At 37.0% G+C, this 18,883-nt stretch overlaps 1 protein-coding gene across 3 annotated transcripts in view; it reads right to left on the reverse strand.

The window, feature by feature from the left end:
* Nucleotides 1-2,869: 2,869 nt before the first annotated feature.
* The window catches only part of MBD5 (methyl-CpG binding domain protein 5), a 198,792-nt gene continuing 182,778 nt past the window's right edge, over nucleotides 2,870-18,883 (reverse strand). For all 3 annotated transcript variants that reach the window (XM_039327842.1, XM_039327844.1, XM_039327843.1), the window contains 2 exons: nucleotides 7,586-7,661; nucleotides 2,870-6,263 (listed from right to left, as the gene is read on the reverse strand). In XM_039327842.1, coding sequence (XP_039183776.1) covers nucleotides 6,192-6,263; nucleotides 7,586-7,661 — 148 coding nt within the window. In that variant the 3' untranslated portion in view covers nucleotides 2,870-6,191. The remainder of the gene's footprint in view (nucleotides 6,264-7,585; nucleotides 7,662-18,883) is intronic.

Genomic DNA, 18,883 nt, shown 5'->3' on the forward strand with positions numbered 1-18,883 from the left:
ATTTGTTTAGCAATTAAAGTTCCTATTAACATCCGCTATGTCTAGCAATGCCCTCAGATAAACAACCTAACTTGTAATCCCTTTGTGCCTAAGATTATATTCAAGACCACCATTTTGCTGATTTTTATACTCATCAAAACTAATTTTTGTCCATTTTTGCTGTGTTGAAAGTGTAGTTTTATAGAAGGCAGTTGTTGTGGATACCACAACATTCAAATCTGGAGATCTAGGGATCCTTCCTGACAGATTGAATTAGTAGTAGAGTTAAGACTGTGTTAATGGACAATGTTTCGTTTCCTAAACAACATTGAACTCCACTGTATTTAACTTGATGGCTGGGATACTGGTAGGTGAGAAGAACCAAACAGATAGGACAATGAAGCTATTTAGATAACTTAAAGATAACTTACCTGCATTTACTCCAATAGTATCCAATCATACATTGAAAGATGAAAATGACCTCATGTTTTAGGCAGTAGAAATAATTTATCCCTTGCATTTCTCATTCCATTTAGTTTTTTAAAACCTTTGAGGGATATTATTTTTTACATTTATTTATATGTAACACGGACAATAGATCTTCTAGAAACTGTAGTACTACTTTGGCTATGAAACTGATTTAAAAAGAACCTTTAGTTTGATCCAAACTTCTTCAGAACTTTGATGAAGTGCTCTATGAATACTAAACTGAACAAAGTAATTATGCTCATTCTGAAATAAAAGTAATAAAATCAAAATCTCTTGATATCAGAAATGGAAAATATTATATTTAAGTTTGGTAAAATTAAAAAGAAAGCAACTGGATAAAATTCTTGGGGGGAGTTACAAAAAGTCACCTAACGAAACATTTTTCGTTATTTTGTGTCAAGCACTGATTATGTTACCTAGTTTGGGTAATAAAACGTCTGCAACAAAACAAGCAAGCTCAGACAGCATCTCAAAACATTTTTCCCTAGTTTCACAATGAATTCAGTTCAAATTTAGCTGAAAGTCAAGTCTTTAGTCTTTCACTTGGAGAAAGGGAAAGCATTTAGCTCAGCAGACCATTTCTTTCATTTTTGTTTTAAAGTGACGATTTTCAATTTTGTCTTCAGAAGTCAAATACAGGTGGTCGACTTACAACAGTTCGTTTGGTGACCATTCAAAGTTGCAACAGCACTGAAAAAAGTGACCTATGAGAGTTTTTCATACACTAACTACAATTGCAGCATCCCCAGGGTCACGTGACCAAAATTCAGAGGCTTGGCAACTGGCTTATATTTATGATAGTTGAAGTGTCCCGGGGTCACGTGATCCCCTTTTGCAACCGTCTGACAAGCAATGGGGAAGCCAGATTCACTTAATAGCCTTGTTACTAACGTAACAACTGCAGTGATTCTTTTACAGAAATGTGGCAAGAAAGGTTCTAAAATGGGGCAAAACTCACTTAAGGCTCAAGATTTTGGGCTCAGTTGTGGTCATTAAGTTGTACCAGTGGCTGATGGTATCTCTTGAATCTTGGCTAGTTAGCCATGCAGACTTAGGAAGTTCGTTAGAATTACATAGGACATAGATGAAGAAACTATTTCAAGATTGTGATGCATTCAGTAAGACCCTATTCAGTTCAATCTATATTCCACTTCCTGGACTATTAGGATCACCAATATGATAAAAAACAAAACATATATACCCTTAAATACTTCTTCATATTTCTTTTCTTTTGTAAAATACTGCAAAAATTGCATCACAGCTAGCTTTCTTAAATGTAGGTGTTTGTAGAAGTGATGTATATATGTATTTGATTACAGTATTTGGAGAAAAATGGGGATATCCATGAAGAGTCTTTCATGGTCATCTGGTCGTTGGTCACTCCTGGAGATAGTCAATAAGGTTCTTGCATCTGCATTGAAAGAAATATGCCTTCTTTATGAATAGCATGAGTTATTAAAGTGTCAGATAAAAATATGTAGAATGCAATTAATTGCATTTAATATATTCCGAAATTAAAGTATATTTGCTCATATCCTCAAGACATTTGCAAACTTCATCTAGGTAAGTTCCACAAAATAAGTGAATTAAAGGATAATATTAAGCTTTTACTAGAAGTAAGGTGCAGAGTATAGAAGAAAATATATATTTTCAAGTTTTAATGGGCTTGTGGATATGGTATTTAATTAACTGACCCCAATATTAGAATGTGGATACAACATGCAAATATGGAGGGCCAAAGAATCTCAGATTTAAATATTTAACTCAGCATTCGTTTTTGGTTATTTAATATTACAATATACACCCCATTTTTAAGTCAGGGATGTGTACCCCCTCCCAGATCAGTGTTGTGCAAATATGGCCCCCTTCCGGAAGAGAACATCACAGTGAGGTTTTTTGTGTGATTTAATTATAATATTGACAATTTTATCAAATTTTACAAAACTGGTATTTTTTTTTTTAAAAAAATCTAACTCTTAATAAGACTAGAATGGGGTTCTTTTAAAATAGAAAAGCATTATTATGCTACTGCTCTTCTGGAATACTCATATTAAAAACCCTATGTAGCAAAATACAAACTGTAGCTAATAAAAGGTAATTCAGTCCACCTTGATACTTTATAGCATTAAAGTCCGGGAATTCACAAATAATATTGCGTTATTAGCATGTTGTCTGCACAATGGCATTGGTCAATTTAAATATGAAGACTGAAATAAAACTCCAAAGTTAAGATTATGGCCATAATTGCTATGGGACATGTATTAATTTCCACCCTTTGGATATGAATTTCGGAACTAGTGCCAGCAACACTTGCCCATCTAAATAATTGGTTAAAGGAACTAAAACGTCTTCATAAACAGAAATGGTGTTCATAAATCTCCATGATAGAAAGAATAATTTCTTTGATTTTATATAATTTTTATCACAATTGACCAAGAATAAATAAATAAATAGACACGTGAGGATAGTTACCACTTTATATCCTCAAAACACCACACAAACATCCACTAATTGAGCTAATGAGAGGCTAGTCATATGGGGCCCAATTTCACTGGTTCTGCTTCTCATTTCTGTCATCGTGCTAAGTTACAGAATCAGTTCTTCTACCTTTGCAAATGAAGGTACTTTTTTCATTCTCTAAATATAGGAGCTTATTATTATAAATTAGAAAGGTGGCAAAACATTTTAAATGTTAAAATCTTCTGTTAGAAAAATATAGATTTGTTAAACAATAACAACAACAGAAAACATAGGGTTGGGCCTTGAGTTGTTTTTGTTTTTTTTAAAGAAGTAATTTATGCATTAATGCAAAGAGAAAGAAATGGCTCTAAGGGCAAATTCAAGTACGAGTGACCAGCTTTTTAATTGTAAAGTATGTGCAACATTTTTAAAAATGTTACAACACTGCATGACCTGTAATGCTCACAATATTTACATCAACTGCTTACATAAAACCATAAAAACTCTAAAAAGGAGGGAAAAATCTGTATGGACTGAAACAAACTATTCCTAGCACCCACATCAATGCCAATATTAACCAATGAAATCGAGTGCACAAAAATACTTTACATAGTCTACTAATGTAAAGTATACACTGGAGAGAAAAGTACAAACCTAATTAGTTAAAAATGTCAAAAGAAGGGTTGGTCAATACAAATTCAGTTTTAGGGACAAAAAAAAATCTTTAAAAAACTACTAAATATAAACACACATCCACCCATACACACACCCATGAGTATTCATGAATAGAAACATCTGTTTAGACACGAGCAGAAAGCCGGCTGGTACGAAAAATGGACAACATTAACTCTTTAAACATAACAAACACATCAACTTGTAACAAAAAAAAAAAAAGTAAGAGCGCTAACTGATCTACACAAAGTATCGTTTCAAATGAGTTTTCGTGTAAGATTGTGGAGACTACCCTGCCATCACACAGAAGACACAATGAATCTACCCAGCAGGTAGAAGGTGGAAGGATCCCTGTCTCCAGGTCACTGTAGCTTAGTGTGGTTAATTGCATTCCCTCAGACTGGGGTGTGGACAAAGGAATAAGAACTGTCCAGATGAGACTGGGTGATCCAGCCCCATGCTAGAGTTATGTGCATTGGGAAGGAGAGCTGAACTGGGGGGGGGGAACATTTCCCAAAAGCCATTGTCCTCTGGGACTCATCTCACATGGAAAGTGGAGTGGGACCCAGAGAAAATGAACTTAGGCAGGTGATAAGCACTACATTTTGGTTATAGACTTATTGTCATCAGCCTTAGATACTGCTGATTACCAGTAATCTTTGCTAGGAGAGGTATCTAGGCCATTTTAAGGAACGAAGTTCTAGGATGAGATATAATGGTGGCTCCTAGATGATGAGGTAACAGGTAGTCCTCAGGAGACTCCATCTTGGGCCTAGGCATCATGAATTGGGATACTTGGAAAAGGGGGGAAGGCCACTGCCATTATATGCAGCACCCATATTAAAAATGACACTGCATTATAATTTCTTTCAAAGGTACATAATGGGTATTCTGAGAAACCTCACAGCTTCAGGTTCATGTATCTGTAGTGTACTATCATATTCTAACATATATGTTTTCACATTTCTTTCAAACTTAACATAACATAAATAATCTGGTTAATAGATTCAACCTGCACATTTCTGCCACATTAATATAAATATATATAAAGATATATTTATATATTTATATATACGAATCTGTTAATGGTATAAATAATTCTTATTAAATAAAATAAATCTGATATGTTACATAATACTGATAAAATCACTGGCTGGGATCCAAAGAACTACATTAGGTCCATCCAAACACTTGGTTATGTTTCACCCGGGTTTTGATTAATTGCTACGTCTCTCAAAAAAGAATTCCACCTTATCGGAAAGAATTGCTTTGAAAGTTGCCAATAGTTCAAGAATGCTGGTAATCTCCAAACTGGGAAAAAGGAGATTTTGTTCAAAAGATTCTTTGAAAAATCTTATCGATGCACTGAACTAGCTGTGTAGTCCTTTGGATCCTGGTCACTGCTGCTAATAGTTTAGCAAGCCATCTTTCACCTTTAGTATTAATAAGGAAAATGCTGTTGGTATTGGCAGGCAGGGGAATTCAGTAACTGCTTACGCTCATCCAGTCCACTGAATACAGTAAAAATATCCAAGGACAACTGGTCACTGAATCCCTTTGTTAATTTAGGAACACGTTTTTGCTAAATTGTAATCTTACTGCTAACAATTAGCAACAACAATGAATCCTTCAATTGGGCTATTGCTCTCATACTTTAATAGGAATTGTGTTCTTTACTTAAATAAATTGGAATAGCTACTTTAGGCTTTGTTAAAAGCTTTGTAAAAAAAAAAGGAAGTAAAATGAATGCTGATATGTTTCTGATTTCAAAGCGGGTAGCTAGGAAATTCTGTTAAAGCTGACTCAAATAGTCTATCTAAATATTTTAATTAAAAAAATCTACAATACTATAATTTAAAACTCATTTTTTAAAAAAAAAACGCAACCAGTAGTTGCAGCTTTTGATATCTTAATTTGACCTATGATCCCACATCCCATTAGGAATCTGCAAGGTTTCACTCTCCTACAGGGACCCAAAATGGAGTACAGTACTTCCAGGCCAGGTTCATTCCAAACAGACACTATCAATGAACACTCAGTGGCAAAAAGTGTTATGTCATAATTAGGGGATTACATAATCATGCCTTTTCACTGCTGTTAAATACAAAAACAGCATTTTTTTTACATTATTATATAAAAGCATTTAGGCTGTATTTTTATTTATCACTTTACATTGGTAGTCTCTTGTATGTGTACTCAATAGAAACCAAAGAATTTTGTACACTATTCTTTTGTACAATAAAAGATAAAGTGTGCATTAGGTATGCTTGTACATGACAATAGTACACTATTTACATTTCGAATATCGTCATGAAATTCTGTTTTATCTATATACATAATGAAAATTTCGCAGAAACATTTGGACTATAATTTTATAATCACAATTTTAGTATTATAGAAAAAAAGAATTTATAGACACTCTTCAATCTTTAGAAGATCTGGATTAACTTCTCCCTCTTTATCAATAAGAATACTGTACCACTGTTTTGTTTAGCACCTTGTGGTGATTATATATATCTATATATATCTATATATATGAAAATTATGTGCATGTTATGTAAGAGCCAGATCAGTAACAAAGACATTCAATGTTATCTAGAGATCTTCCTCCTCTTGGGTTTTGGAGGCTTCAGCTGTCTGTCTCCCTGTGGAATCTGATGCACCTAAGGAAAGCAAAAAGGAAGCCTTTAAGGATTAACAGTAACTGCATTGCACTTGTGTCGAAAGCATCGAGTTGTTTCCGGGTTCAAAGGATCAGCTGTGACATCACCAGTCTGTGGGATGCCCAGTTGGGGGGCTCCTTTCATGTCCCTGTTAACCTGCCTGCTGAAGTGGTACCTTTATATCTACTTAGGAATGCATGTTTTTCAACTGCTAGGTCAGCAGGAGCTGGAGCGAATGATGGGAGCTCACCCTCTCCCATGGCAGCAACTGGGTCTCAAACGTGGGCTTGCTGCTTGTCATCATAACTACTCAAGCCACCCTGCTCCTCGTTAACAGTAACGAAAGTACAGTAATGAAATATTAGATAATATTTTAAACATGTATCTACCAGATAAGATATATTATCTCAACAAATATTTGACACAGCTAGGTCATTTTGATAATAGCCTAGAACAGTGGTTCTCAACCTTTTTATATGGCGACCCCGGTCATAAGGACGCGCCGCGCATGCGCGGTGGCACTCCCCTGTGCAGCGCGCATGTGCGGCGGCACCCCCATGCGCGGCACACATGCGCGGTGCCGCCAGCTGAGAAAAAAATGGCGGATTGCATTGTTTGGCGACCCCCGTAAAATGGTCGTTCGATCCCAAATGGGGTTGCGACCCACAGGCTGAGAACCGCTGGCCTAGAATGAAAATACAAATGTATAGAAAAGTTGCCTATTTCAGTATATCAGAGCCAAAGCTATATATATAGTTCATGGTTTAAATTCTAAGCCTCTTTCCCCTGCCTTGCAAGGCAATGGATATTTGGTCAACTTTTGGCTGACCTTGAGAGGCACCTGAGGTATGTTGGCATAAAAATTCTCCCCTAATCCAGAAACTATTGGTTCTTGCCTCATTAGGTTCATTCACTACAACATCTCTGATAGTCAGGAACAGCAAGCACAATGATACGGCACACTGGGACAGGCTATCAGCTATGAATAGAGGTGGAAGAAATCATATGTTGAAGCCACTAGGTCAAGAATACTGAGGCATACAGTATCTAGCGAACAAATTTGAGCCAACGTACTACTTCTATTTTAGATCTGAGAATATATTTAAATCTACCTAATGAATTTATTGGGAATGTATATTTTGGAATATTATGATCAACTCATTATCTTAAACCATGTGGACAATTTATTTTCTGTAAGCCTTTCCCTTCTTCTGTGCTTCTGCTCCAACTGTCTGCTTCTTCACAAATACTAGACTTGGGGAATGCTTCCTATCTCTCCTCCCTCTGCTGTAACATCCCAAAATTAAATATTAGGTACTTACATTCCCAGACATTTTGTCAAGTTCACTCATGGCCTCATGAATAGCAGCTTCTAAATGGTTATTTAGCTTCCCACTTCTAAGAAGAAAAGAGGAAGAATAGATTTACAATAATGCTGGTAATTTTTCAGTAGAATATGCTGTTTAAAAATATATTTTGCAACTTCAAGTTAACATTCCATTCAGCTTTTCAATAGTAGTGATACAATTTGACTTTGTATATTTTTAGTTTAATGTGCACACATGCAGAGACATAAAGGTAGTCTTCAGGTTATGACCATTCATTCAACAACTGTTGACGACACTGCACAATTGGTACTCACTGTAGAACTGGTCCTGGGAATTCTGACCACTGCAATATCCTAGTGATCATGTGATCGCAATTTGGTGTTTGTAACCTGGTTTGGAATTATGCTGCATTGAGTTGCAGTCCTGTGATTGTGATTTCCAATACTACCTGCTGGTTCCCAGAAGCAAAGGCAATGTCTGTCTGTCTGTCTATGGATATATACACACCCACATGTATATATCTGACACACACCCACATGTATATATGTGACACATATTAATGTATCAGTAGAATGTTAATAGCTGATCAAAACCAGCATTGTATATTTGAAGAAAGCATTATAGGAAATGCAAGGAATCAAAAATAATAATTACGAAAAATAATTAAATGACTTAAAAAGATTTGAAAGAAAGAAAAGGCATAAATTAAAAGCAAGTGGTTAGAGCTTTTTAAATATTATATTTAAAAAGAAGTTCTGTACAGTGTATGTAGTCCAAAATTACAGTATAGAATTTTATAAAAAAATAATAAAACATCTGAAGATGCACTGATGAAAACCGCAGGATCTGAGAATCTCGAAATAATATAGGATTCGAGTGCAGTAAAATTGTGGCAGAAACAGAAGTATCTGTGTTTCAAGTCTTATTATATATTAACAATAGAACAAAAAGGAATATTTTAACAAGACAAGTTAACATAATGATAATTTGCATAAATGTGGCTTTTTCTACTTAATAATTAACCATGCAGATAGAAAATTTGTGATGAAAATAATGAACTAAATAGTTTATTCACGATTTATTCATAGACTCCTCTTCATGATTATAATCCTGAAAGACATTCAAGAATATTATAGTTTTCTGAGATGGATGCTGAATGAAATCAGCTTGTGCCTGAATGAAATAACAACATAAATAATAGCTCTGTTCAATGTGCATAACCCAAAATGGGACAAGAGATGAGCAGCCTCTCCCTTCTTCCAGTTGTGCAGCTCAGGGAAAAAAATAGTCTCCATCTTTTTTTCTCTGCAGAAGGAGGCCTTTCTGAATGTGTGAATGCTTCTATTTGAACTGGATTTCTCCTTTAGAAGAGTTTCACTCAAGTAACTCAGTAAGAGGACAGGAAATGTGGTTATTTCAGTAAGGAATTTCAATTGTAAGTTCAGTCTAAAGCCTAATACACATCAAAAAAGCATGACATACATACCAAAATGTTAAATATGTTTCCAAAATGGTTACATATTCTATTTTTAATAGCTATATGAACACAACAGTATCTAGGACCAAAAGATGTTTATTTTCTCAGCTGCAAATTACTTTTTATATTTAAAACAGAGTACTACACAAAGTAATAGTTTGCACGAAGACTTTCAAATACCTTCTTCCCTCTGAACATCAAATCTGCCTCAAAAAATTAAGAACAGATAACAAACAAGTTGTATGTATTTTATTAACACATGTTAATAAAACATACAGAACTATAAACTGTTAGGGTTATGTCATTTAGCAATTGTAGATTAGGAATTATCCAGAGAGAAGTCATGGTTTAAAACTCATGATTTTTAAAAAATATTCTTAAATTCTATGGTACAGAAATAATAGCTGAAATAATATAAATGTTAATTCTAATAGAAATCAAGGGTAATAGAAATCAAGAATAATTTCAGTTCAATATCATAATAAAATCTTGATTTAATGGACTATTTGGGTGAGACAGGTGCCCATTAATCTCACATATCTGTTAAATCTGGAAGATACTGTACTGTACATTTGAGCACGCGTTAGCCTATCATGTGCATGCATAACAAAATGGATTAGTACTCTTTCTTTCAAACTGATGGCAATTGGCTGTAGCCGCCATCTTATTCTATTTATATTACACACACACACACACACACATACACACACAGAGAGAGAGAGAGAGCGAGAGCGCTGAGAGAGAGAGAGCGTACAGTCATGTGAAAAAGTGATGGGACTATCTCCTGGTTTCTAGGCCAGCACCTTAACCAACATGACAAACTGGCTCAAAATATACTTGATAAGCTTTCTAGAAAATTTTAAAAAATGATAAAATACCCAAAATGCTTAAATATCTATATATTCAGAAATAACAAATATGTAATGAACATATAGGTATAAAAGGGAAAGATTTGTTCATATAACATGAAATCCAATTAGGAATAATGGGTGAGAAGGGATTTTATATATCCTTTATGTTTCTACTGCTGTATTTAGAAATTCAGTGTTTATCTTTATTTAATCCATTGAATAATAATTACAATTTTCATATATGCAGGAATTCACTTTAATTCACCATTGTCTCTTTTCACATAATGGAATATATTAAAATATGCCGGACTATAATTCAAATCCAACTGCAAGTATTTGGGGGGATTTTTGGTGTACGAAATTAAATTGTTTACAATTGTGCGCTTTTTGCACCTCAATTACCATGCATTAATTCTCTCCAAGGGCTACTTTGCCTCAAATATCTGAATTCATTCCGAATTTATGGATGTAAACTTTAGTACCTTGGGATTTGCCTTGAGGGGGCTATGTCTTCCTGGTTTGAATTCCCATTCTGAATTGGACTGCAACTGTGTGTCAAAAGACTACTGCAAGCACCAATTCAACAAAGCACATTGAGTGTGATTGAGACACCCTAGCTTTAATTGAGATGCTGTATCTATGGCTTCTCTACATAGCGCTAGAAAAAAGGGAAAGACCATTTCTATTGTTAAGAATTTTTATCTGCTATATGAAGGGGCGTTTTGGGGGGGGCACATTTATGACTTGACTTCTGCCCCCCCCCCCATATCTGAAATGACTGAAGATATTGAAATGAATTGGAAATAAGCAATACTGTAGAGCCAGCTGAAAAATAGGAGTTTATCAAAATTCTCTACAGAGAAGAGCAATAAAGATGATTAGAGGTCTGGAGGCTAAAACATATAAGGAACGGCTGCTGGAATTGGGCATGTCTAGTCTAATGAAGAGAAGGATGATGGGGGACATGATAGCAGTGTTCCAATATCTCAGGGGCTGTCACAAAGAAGAGGGAGTCAAGCTATTCTCCAAAGCACCTGAAGGCAGGACAAGAAGCAACGGGTCAAAACTAAGCAAGGAGAGAAGCAACCTAGCTGAGGAGAAACTTCCTGACAGTTAGAACAATTAACCAGTGGAACAAGCTGCCTGCAGAAGTGGTGAATGTTCCGACACTGGAAGTTTTTAAGAAGAGACTGGGCAGCCATTTATCTGAAATGGTATAAGGTTTCCTGCCTGAGCAGGGGGTTGGACTAGATGACCTCCAAGGTCCCTTCCAACTTTATATTATTATTATGGATCATCGCACAGTCAGCCAGATGTTCAGACTGGATTTGGCATTTTGTCTACCTATCGAGTCCTTACCCAGGACCTGGGATAGGCAGATGTGGATGTTTGATGGTATTACAGATATCGTCGCAGGATGGAAGCAGTTCCTAATAAGGCCGCCTTTTGCAATTGACTAATAGCGAATTTGTCAATGCCAATGGTGTTCAAGTGGTGCTCCAGTTGTTTTGGGATTGCACCCAAGGAGCCTATTACTATTGGTACTACCCTTGCTTGCTTTTGCCACAGTCTTTCTATTTCTATTTGTAGGTCTTTGTATTTTGTTATCTTCTCCAGTTCTATTCTGCTATCTACTTCCACTATCCAGACTTTTTTGTCTCTTATCAGGCACTGCCACGTCCACTATCCAGACTTTTTTGTCTTTCTTATTGACAATTGTTAAGTCTGGGTGTTATGTTGCAGGTGCTTGTCTGTTTGAATTCTGAAGTCCCAGAGCAGTTTAATTTTATCACTTTCTATGACTTTCTCTATTTTATGATCCCACCAGTTTTTGCTTACAGGCAAATGATATTTTTTGCAGATCTTCCAATGCACCATTGTTGCTACTTTGTCATGCCGCTGCTTGTAATCAGTTTGTGCAATCTTCTTGCAACAGCATACCAAGTGGTCCACTGTTTCTTCAGCTTCTTTGCATAGGCGGCACTTACTGTCTGTTGCTGTCTTCTCAATTTTGACTTTGTATGCATTTGTCCTTAATGCTTGGTCTTGTGCAGCCAGAATTAGTCCCTCGGTCTCTTTCTTCAATTTTCCTGCTCTTAGCCATTGCCAGGTTTTATTGTTATCTGCTTTCCCAGCTATTTTTTTCATGTATTGGCCATGTAGTGCTTTGTCTTCCCATGCCTCTATTCTGTTCTTCATTTGTTCTTTCTTGTATGCCAGTTTGGTCTCTCCAGTAGTTAGTAAGCCTTCCTGATATACTAATTTCAGTGCATCTTCATCATTGTTCTTCAGATATTCTTCCAAAGCCATTTTTTTCTTCTTCAACCATCTGATGTACTTGTAGCATTCCACGCCCACCTATTTGCCTTGGTAGATAAAGTCTATCAATGTCACTGTGTGGATGAAGGGCATGATTCATTGTCATTATTTTTCTGGTCTGCCTATCCATTGCTTTTAGTTCTGCTTGAGTCCAGTCCACTATTCCAGCTATGTACCTAATGACCGGGATTGCCCAGGTGTTGATTGCCTTTATGGTATTTCCTCCACTGAGTTTGGACTTTAAGATCTTCTTCACTCTCTTGATGTATTCACCTCTAATCTTTTTCTTGACTTCAGTGTGCTTGATATTGTCAGCTTGAAGGATACCCAAGTATTTGTAGCACTCTTCCTCATCCAGACTCTTAATGTTATTTTCGTGGGGCATCTTGATTCCTTCAGTTTTCACTATTTTTCCTTGTTTGATAGTAAGTGTGGCACATTTGTCCAAGCCAAACTCCATTACAATATCTTGGCTATATATACGGAGAGTGTTGAGCAGCGATTCTATTTCAGATGATGTTTTCCCATACAGCTTCAGATCATCCATGTAAAGGAGGTGGGATAGTCTGGCAGATGTTTTTGATGTTTGATAGCCATGTCCTGAGTTATTCAGTATTGTTGACAGAGGAAACAGTGCAATAACAAATAGTAATGGTGATAATGAATCTCCATGAAATATTCCTCTCTTGATATTAACCTCTCCCAGCCTCTCACCATTGATTTGCAACTGTGTCTTCCATTGTGCCATCGATCTTTGCACAAATTTTCTGATGTTTCTACTGACTCCTGTTATTTCTAGGCACTTTATTATCCAATCATGTGGCAGAGAGTCAAATGCCTTTTTATAGTCAATCCATGCCACATTCAGGTTGGTCTTCCTTCTCTTGCAGTTTTCCAAGATCATTTTGTCTATTAGGATTTGATCTTTTGTTCCTCTGCTATTGGGGCGGTTTCCTTTCTGCTCAGGTGGAACGAGATTGTTTTCAACTAGATGCTGTTGCACTGCATCAGCTACTACACCAGTTAGTAATTTGAAAGTTGTTGGTAAGCAGGTAATTGGCCTGTAGTTACCTGGTGTAGCCCCTTTTGCTGGATTTTTCATTATTAGGTAGGTTTTCCCAGTTGTTATCCACTTTTCAATTTCTCCTCCTTGTAGTATATTGTTGAACTGTTTGGCAATGAGTGGGTGTATAACAGTTAGATGTTTCAACCAAAACCCATGCAGTTCATCTTCACCTGGTGCTGACCAATTTTTTATTTTCCTTGCTCTTTTTTCTACCATTTTTGTTGTTATTACTATTTCTTTCATTTCAACTTCTGTTTTATTTGCATCCACCTCTTTTAACCAAGCTGCATCCTTGTTGTATTTCTTTGGGTTATCCCATATCTGCTTCCAGAATTGCACTGTTTCTTCCTTGTCAGGTACTGACTGATTCCTTGCAGTTTCTTCATTGATGGATTGGTAGAAACGTTTCTGATTGGTTATTATTATTATTATTATTATTATTATTATTATTATAAAATTTATCTCGCAATAGCTGACAAATTTGGTAAGATTTTCAGCTTTGTTACTATGGATTAGTTTTTTTTTTTAAATCCCAGGACCCATTCCTACTTTTAAGAATTATGTAAAACTCGAAAAGACCTTTTGTTTCTACGAGTTTTAAATTTATTGATATTTACTGTGTGAAAAAGTAAAATGGACACGTTTACCGTTGCTATTGCTTCTTACGAGTGTTTGATGGGATTTTAATATTGTATTATTTTTCATCATACGCTGGCAAATAATTTTGATTTTGCAGACTACTTTAGAGGGTTTTGAAGAAATCGCCATCCCGGGGTTCTTAGGATCATTTTAAGAAACATTGTTATCGATAATCGTTATACCATATTCTCTTTTTTGATATAGAAATAGATTTAATACTTATATTTTTTGATTTATTCTATTTCAACTTCTATTTTTGTTATTATTAACTTTGTATTTATTGTAGTACTACAGTATATACTTATCTTGACTTGGATTGACCCCCCTTTTTTTTTGCATGCTGCTGTTGAAAAACTTTAAATAGCATCAAAGCAAACGTCTCACCTGTGTCCAGCAGCGAACATCATTAAATGTCATGAATGAAGGCAAATACGCGTGTCCAAGGATAATGTTGCAAGCTCAAATCTGGTCACCGAGATCAGAGGTTTAGTCTTCCGAGCTTTTGGACTGGTGCTGGAGCCCATCCTCAGGGAACTTCTCTCTACTGGAATATGTGCGTTGGGCTATTTAATGAATTGTATTTATGTGGTGCCTGTACTTAAGTAGGACATATGGGGAGAAAGCCAACCACTAAGTTGCCAAGAACACAAGCCAATGGTCAGACGAGGAGACCCGAACTCATTGGTAGCCTCACATTGCAATATGTTCAATTTGGCAGCTACTAAGATTGTTGGCTGTGCAAGTACAAAGATAGCCAGGGAAATGATTGAAGCCTGGGAAATAGGCTCCTTGTCAGACAACAGGAGTGCTGATTTACCACCAGCTTCTCAGGTGCTTAGGAGCTGAGGGCTTGGCAGCACAAGGAAACAACAGCCAATCCCCAGCTATCACCACACCGATCAACCAATACGAAGGCACCACATAAATACGGCTCACAGAACAGCCGAAGGCACATAGTCCAATAGAGACAAGTTTTCCGAAGATGGGCTCCAGCATGAATCTGAAAGCTCAGAAGAGTTAAACCTTTGGTCCCGGTGACTGGCCCAGATTGGATCTTGCACCATTAAATATATCTTTCATAAAACTATCACAGAACTGAAGTTGATGTACAGATAGTCCTGGGATTATGATCGTTCTTCTTTCAAAGCTACGACAGCACTGAATGAATGGTAGTTATGAATGGTCCTCAAAATTCCAGCCGTTGCAGCACCTGGTCACGTGATCAAAATTTAGGTGCTTTGCAATCAGCTTGCATCCGTGACCAGTGTCATTTTCTCCTGCTCTCTACAAACTGTCTCTGCTTCAACTCCCCCTTACCTGCCTGGATTCCAGACCAAGCGCAGGAGGAGAGGATGGCAAAGGTCAGCTGGAGGTGATGGCAGAGGTAGTCGGTGGATGGGAGGGCAGCCCAAAAGGTAGATGTGTGTGTGTGTGTGGGGGGGAATATAGTGGATGGGGGGAGTTGAAGCAAGGGAAGTTCACACAGGGCAGGAGAAACATAAGGTCCTGCTCCAACAACTGCAACTGGCACTTCTGTTACTAAGTGGCACAGTCACATGATGTTTTGCTTAACAACTGCTTTGTTTAGCAATGGAAATTCAGATCCCAGTTAAGCTCGTAACTTGAGGAGTATTTATAGTGTGATTCAACTTTGCAACAGGTTTCTATTCTAAGTTACACACTGGCAAGAAGCTTTCAGGTTATCCCACAGGTCGGCAACCTGCGGCTCCGGAGCCGCATGCGGCTCTTTGGGCCTTCCCATGCGGCTCCCAGCCTCCTCTGCCTTTGCAGAGAGAGACAGAGACAGAGAGAGGCAATTGCGCTTCCCTGCTTCTCTCTCTCTCTCTCCCTGTATGTGTTTTTTTTGTGTGTGTGTGTTTTGTGTGTGTGTTTTGTGTGTGTGTGTGTGTGTGTGTGTATACAAAAAAAAGAGAGTGCACTCACAGTGTTTTCCGAGGAGCTGAAAAGCTTACTGGGCGGAGCTCCTCCCTTTGCTGCGTCTCTGCAGGAAGCAGGAAGGGCAGGAGAGAGCTAGCTAGCCCAGCTAGGCTGACTCAGGAATTCTGGGAGTTGAAGTCCATGAGTCATAAAAGAGACCAGGTTGACTACCCCTGATCTTGTTGGACAACAGCCTGAGGCTTGTAAGGTGAGCAGCAGATAGGAGAGGGGGGGAAGAAAGAGAGAGAGAGAGAAAGAGAGAGAGAGAGAGAGGAAAGAGAGAGAGAGAAAGAAAGAGAGCGGGGGAAGAGGAGTGGCAGACCAAGGGCAGATAGAGAGGGAGAGAGAGAGAGAGAGAGAGAGAGCGAGACCCTTTTGACATCTAAAATGAAGATAACACTGCATATATCCTTTTTTTACCTGTGTGTGTGTATGTATATATATATATATACATACATACATACATATACATATACATATATATACACACACACAAACACACACACACCTATAATAAAGGTAAAAAAGGATATATTCAGTGTTATCTTCATTTTAGATATCAAAATGGTTTTGCGGCTCCCAGTGTTTTGTTTTTGGTGGGAAACGGGTCCAAGTGGCTCTTTAAGTGTTTTGGGTTGCCTACCCCTGGGTTATCCGATTATATTGAATACTGATAAATGTAACATCAAATACCTTTACTGACCAGCCTTTACAGTAGGAGAAGAGAAATAGTTTGGTACAGCAATTAATTATTGGGGGTGTGTGTGTGTGGAGAAAACCATAAGACCATAAAACAACATGTCTAATTAAAAGTTTAATGCAAACACAGACAGGGTTGCAAATTTTTAATTTGTTATATACCATTAACTACAGAAGCAATAATTTTAAATGAAATTATTGATATGACTGGATGTTACAGTTGTAAAATCTTTAAGCATGTACAAATTGAAAGCCTGGCTTACTTACATCCTCAACTATAATTAGAACTTTTGTTGCTAATAAGATAGACTGGCTATTTTCTTTGCCATCTATGGAGATACCTACATCATACAATCATCCCTCAGATCATAAACTTTTATGTGTTTTGCCCAGCCTGAGAGGTTAAGTGTCCACTTATAGGAATCTTAAGTATTGTCTAACAACCCCAACACCCCCCTCCCCATAATAAAAATCTAAAATAAAACCAAAACAGTAAGTAAGGGATGATTGATCACTTGACCTCACTAATCTATCAGAGATATTTCTCTTTTCTTGTGGTGTCATCATCCCATGTGGCAATGGACTGTGCATAAATGAGTTATGTATTTACAACATAACATAGAAAAACATTAGAATAGCAAATAATCCAAATTCAAGTAGAATAGAAAACTAAAATAGGCTCATTGTATTTGCAAGTTACTACTAGCCACCTAACGAGAAGGAAGGACTCACTGGAGAAGGGCCTAATGCTGGGAAAGATTGAGGGCAATAGAAGAAGGGGACGACGGAGAATGAGATGGCTGGATGGAGTCACTGAAGCAGTAGGTGTGAACTTAAATGGACTCCAGAAGATGGTAGAGGACAGGAAGACTTGGAGGAACGTTGTCCATGGAGTCGCAATGGGTCGGACACGACTTCGCAATTAACAACAACAACAACAACACTAGCAAGAAAAGATGAATTGCACTATGTCCTGTGTACATCACACACTATGCAGTGTTTTGGCAAAGGCGGAATTTCCCTTCTGTCCTTTAAGTAGAGACATAGTTTGGTGTAGTGGCTGAGATGCTGGCCTACAAACCAGAAGACTAGGAGTTCTAGTCCAGACTTAGGCATGAAAGTCAACTGTATCACTTTGAGCCAGTCATTCTGTTTCAGCCCAACCACTTCACAGGTGGGAAAAATAGGAGGAGGAAGTATTAGAAATATTCAATGCCTTCAGTTATTTATAAAGTCATATACAGTAGTGGCCAAAATTGTGGAAACCTTTTGGGAAAAGTGTACTTTTGAGGTTTGATGGCTAATAACACCACTTTTTTTGGGGGAATAGTTTTTTTTTTTGTTCGTCCATCGATTTCGATGAAGACCTTGACATCTTATGGGTTATGGGCCATCAACGATGTGTCCGTAGGTGGCTAATAAGACCAATGTTAGCACGGAATGTTCTGAACAAAGAAATGTAGTACCATAAAATTATATATCAATGGAAAGGTAATTTAATCAAGAATGTAATGCAACAAAGTTTGTTCAATTATCTGTACTGTATTCTATGAAAAGTTACAGCCAAATAACCAGAAAAAGGAAGCACAACTTGCTTAGGTTGGTATCAGGTAGCTTTCCTTCATCTGATTGTAGCCAATGAGCATGAGTGTTTAGAGAGCCAATCAGGTGTCATCTTGTTTTGGCAACGAGCCAAAACAGATCACATTAGGATTCAGTTATTGATGTCATGTACTGAAGCTGAGACATTTGTCAGTGTGTTATGTGATCACTATCAAGTTGGTTGGGGGTTTTTTTTATGTTCTTTCATTTAATGAGCTTGTAAAACATAATACAATTAAAGTAATGGTGCAAAGAGTTGACTGGTTGCCCAGAAAGCGATGCAAAATAGTATTATTAAATGAACAAGGCTACATTATAAAGAAATTAGAAGAAAAATTGGTGGCAACTTAACCAAAGGTGGCATTTCTACTGTATACTTTTCCCAAAAGGTTTCCACAATTTTGGCCATTACTGTAGGTGGGATAAAAAATCTAATACATACATACAACCAGAAACATGCTGTGTAGGCAAAAGGAAAACTATATCAATATTGTTTAATATTTTTTGCAAGACCTAACATTTTTAGTACTAAACGTGTTCAAAAATGTTTCAGCTTGTAGTAGTAATAGTAAGAGTAGTAGTAATAGTAGTAGAACTTCATAGATAGGATGTTAAATGTTTGCAAAGGGTAATTGTGCTGAGCCAAACTCCAATGGAGATAATTGCTTCCTCCTTTGTCTCCTGTGCCCTCTCCACCACTC

This window comes from Crotalus tigris, unplaced genomic scaffold, assembly GCF_016545835.1.
Source record: "Crotalus tigris isolate CLP2741 ecotype Arizona unplaced genomic scaffold, ASM1654583v1 scf7180000024369.3102671, whole genome shotgun sequence".
Classification (NCBI taxonomy): domain Eukaryota; kingdom Metazoa; phylum Chordata; class Lepidosauria; order Squamata; family Viperidae; genus Crotalus; species Crotalus tigris.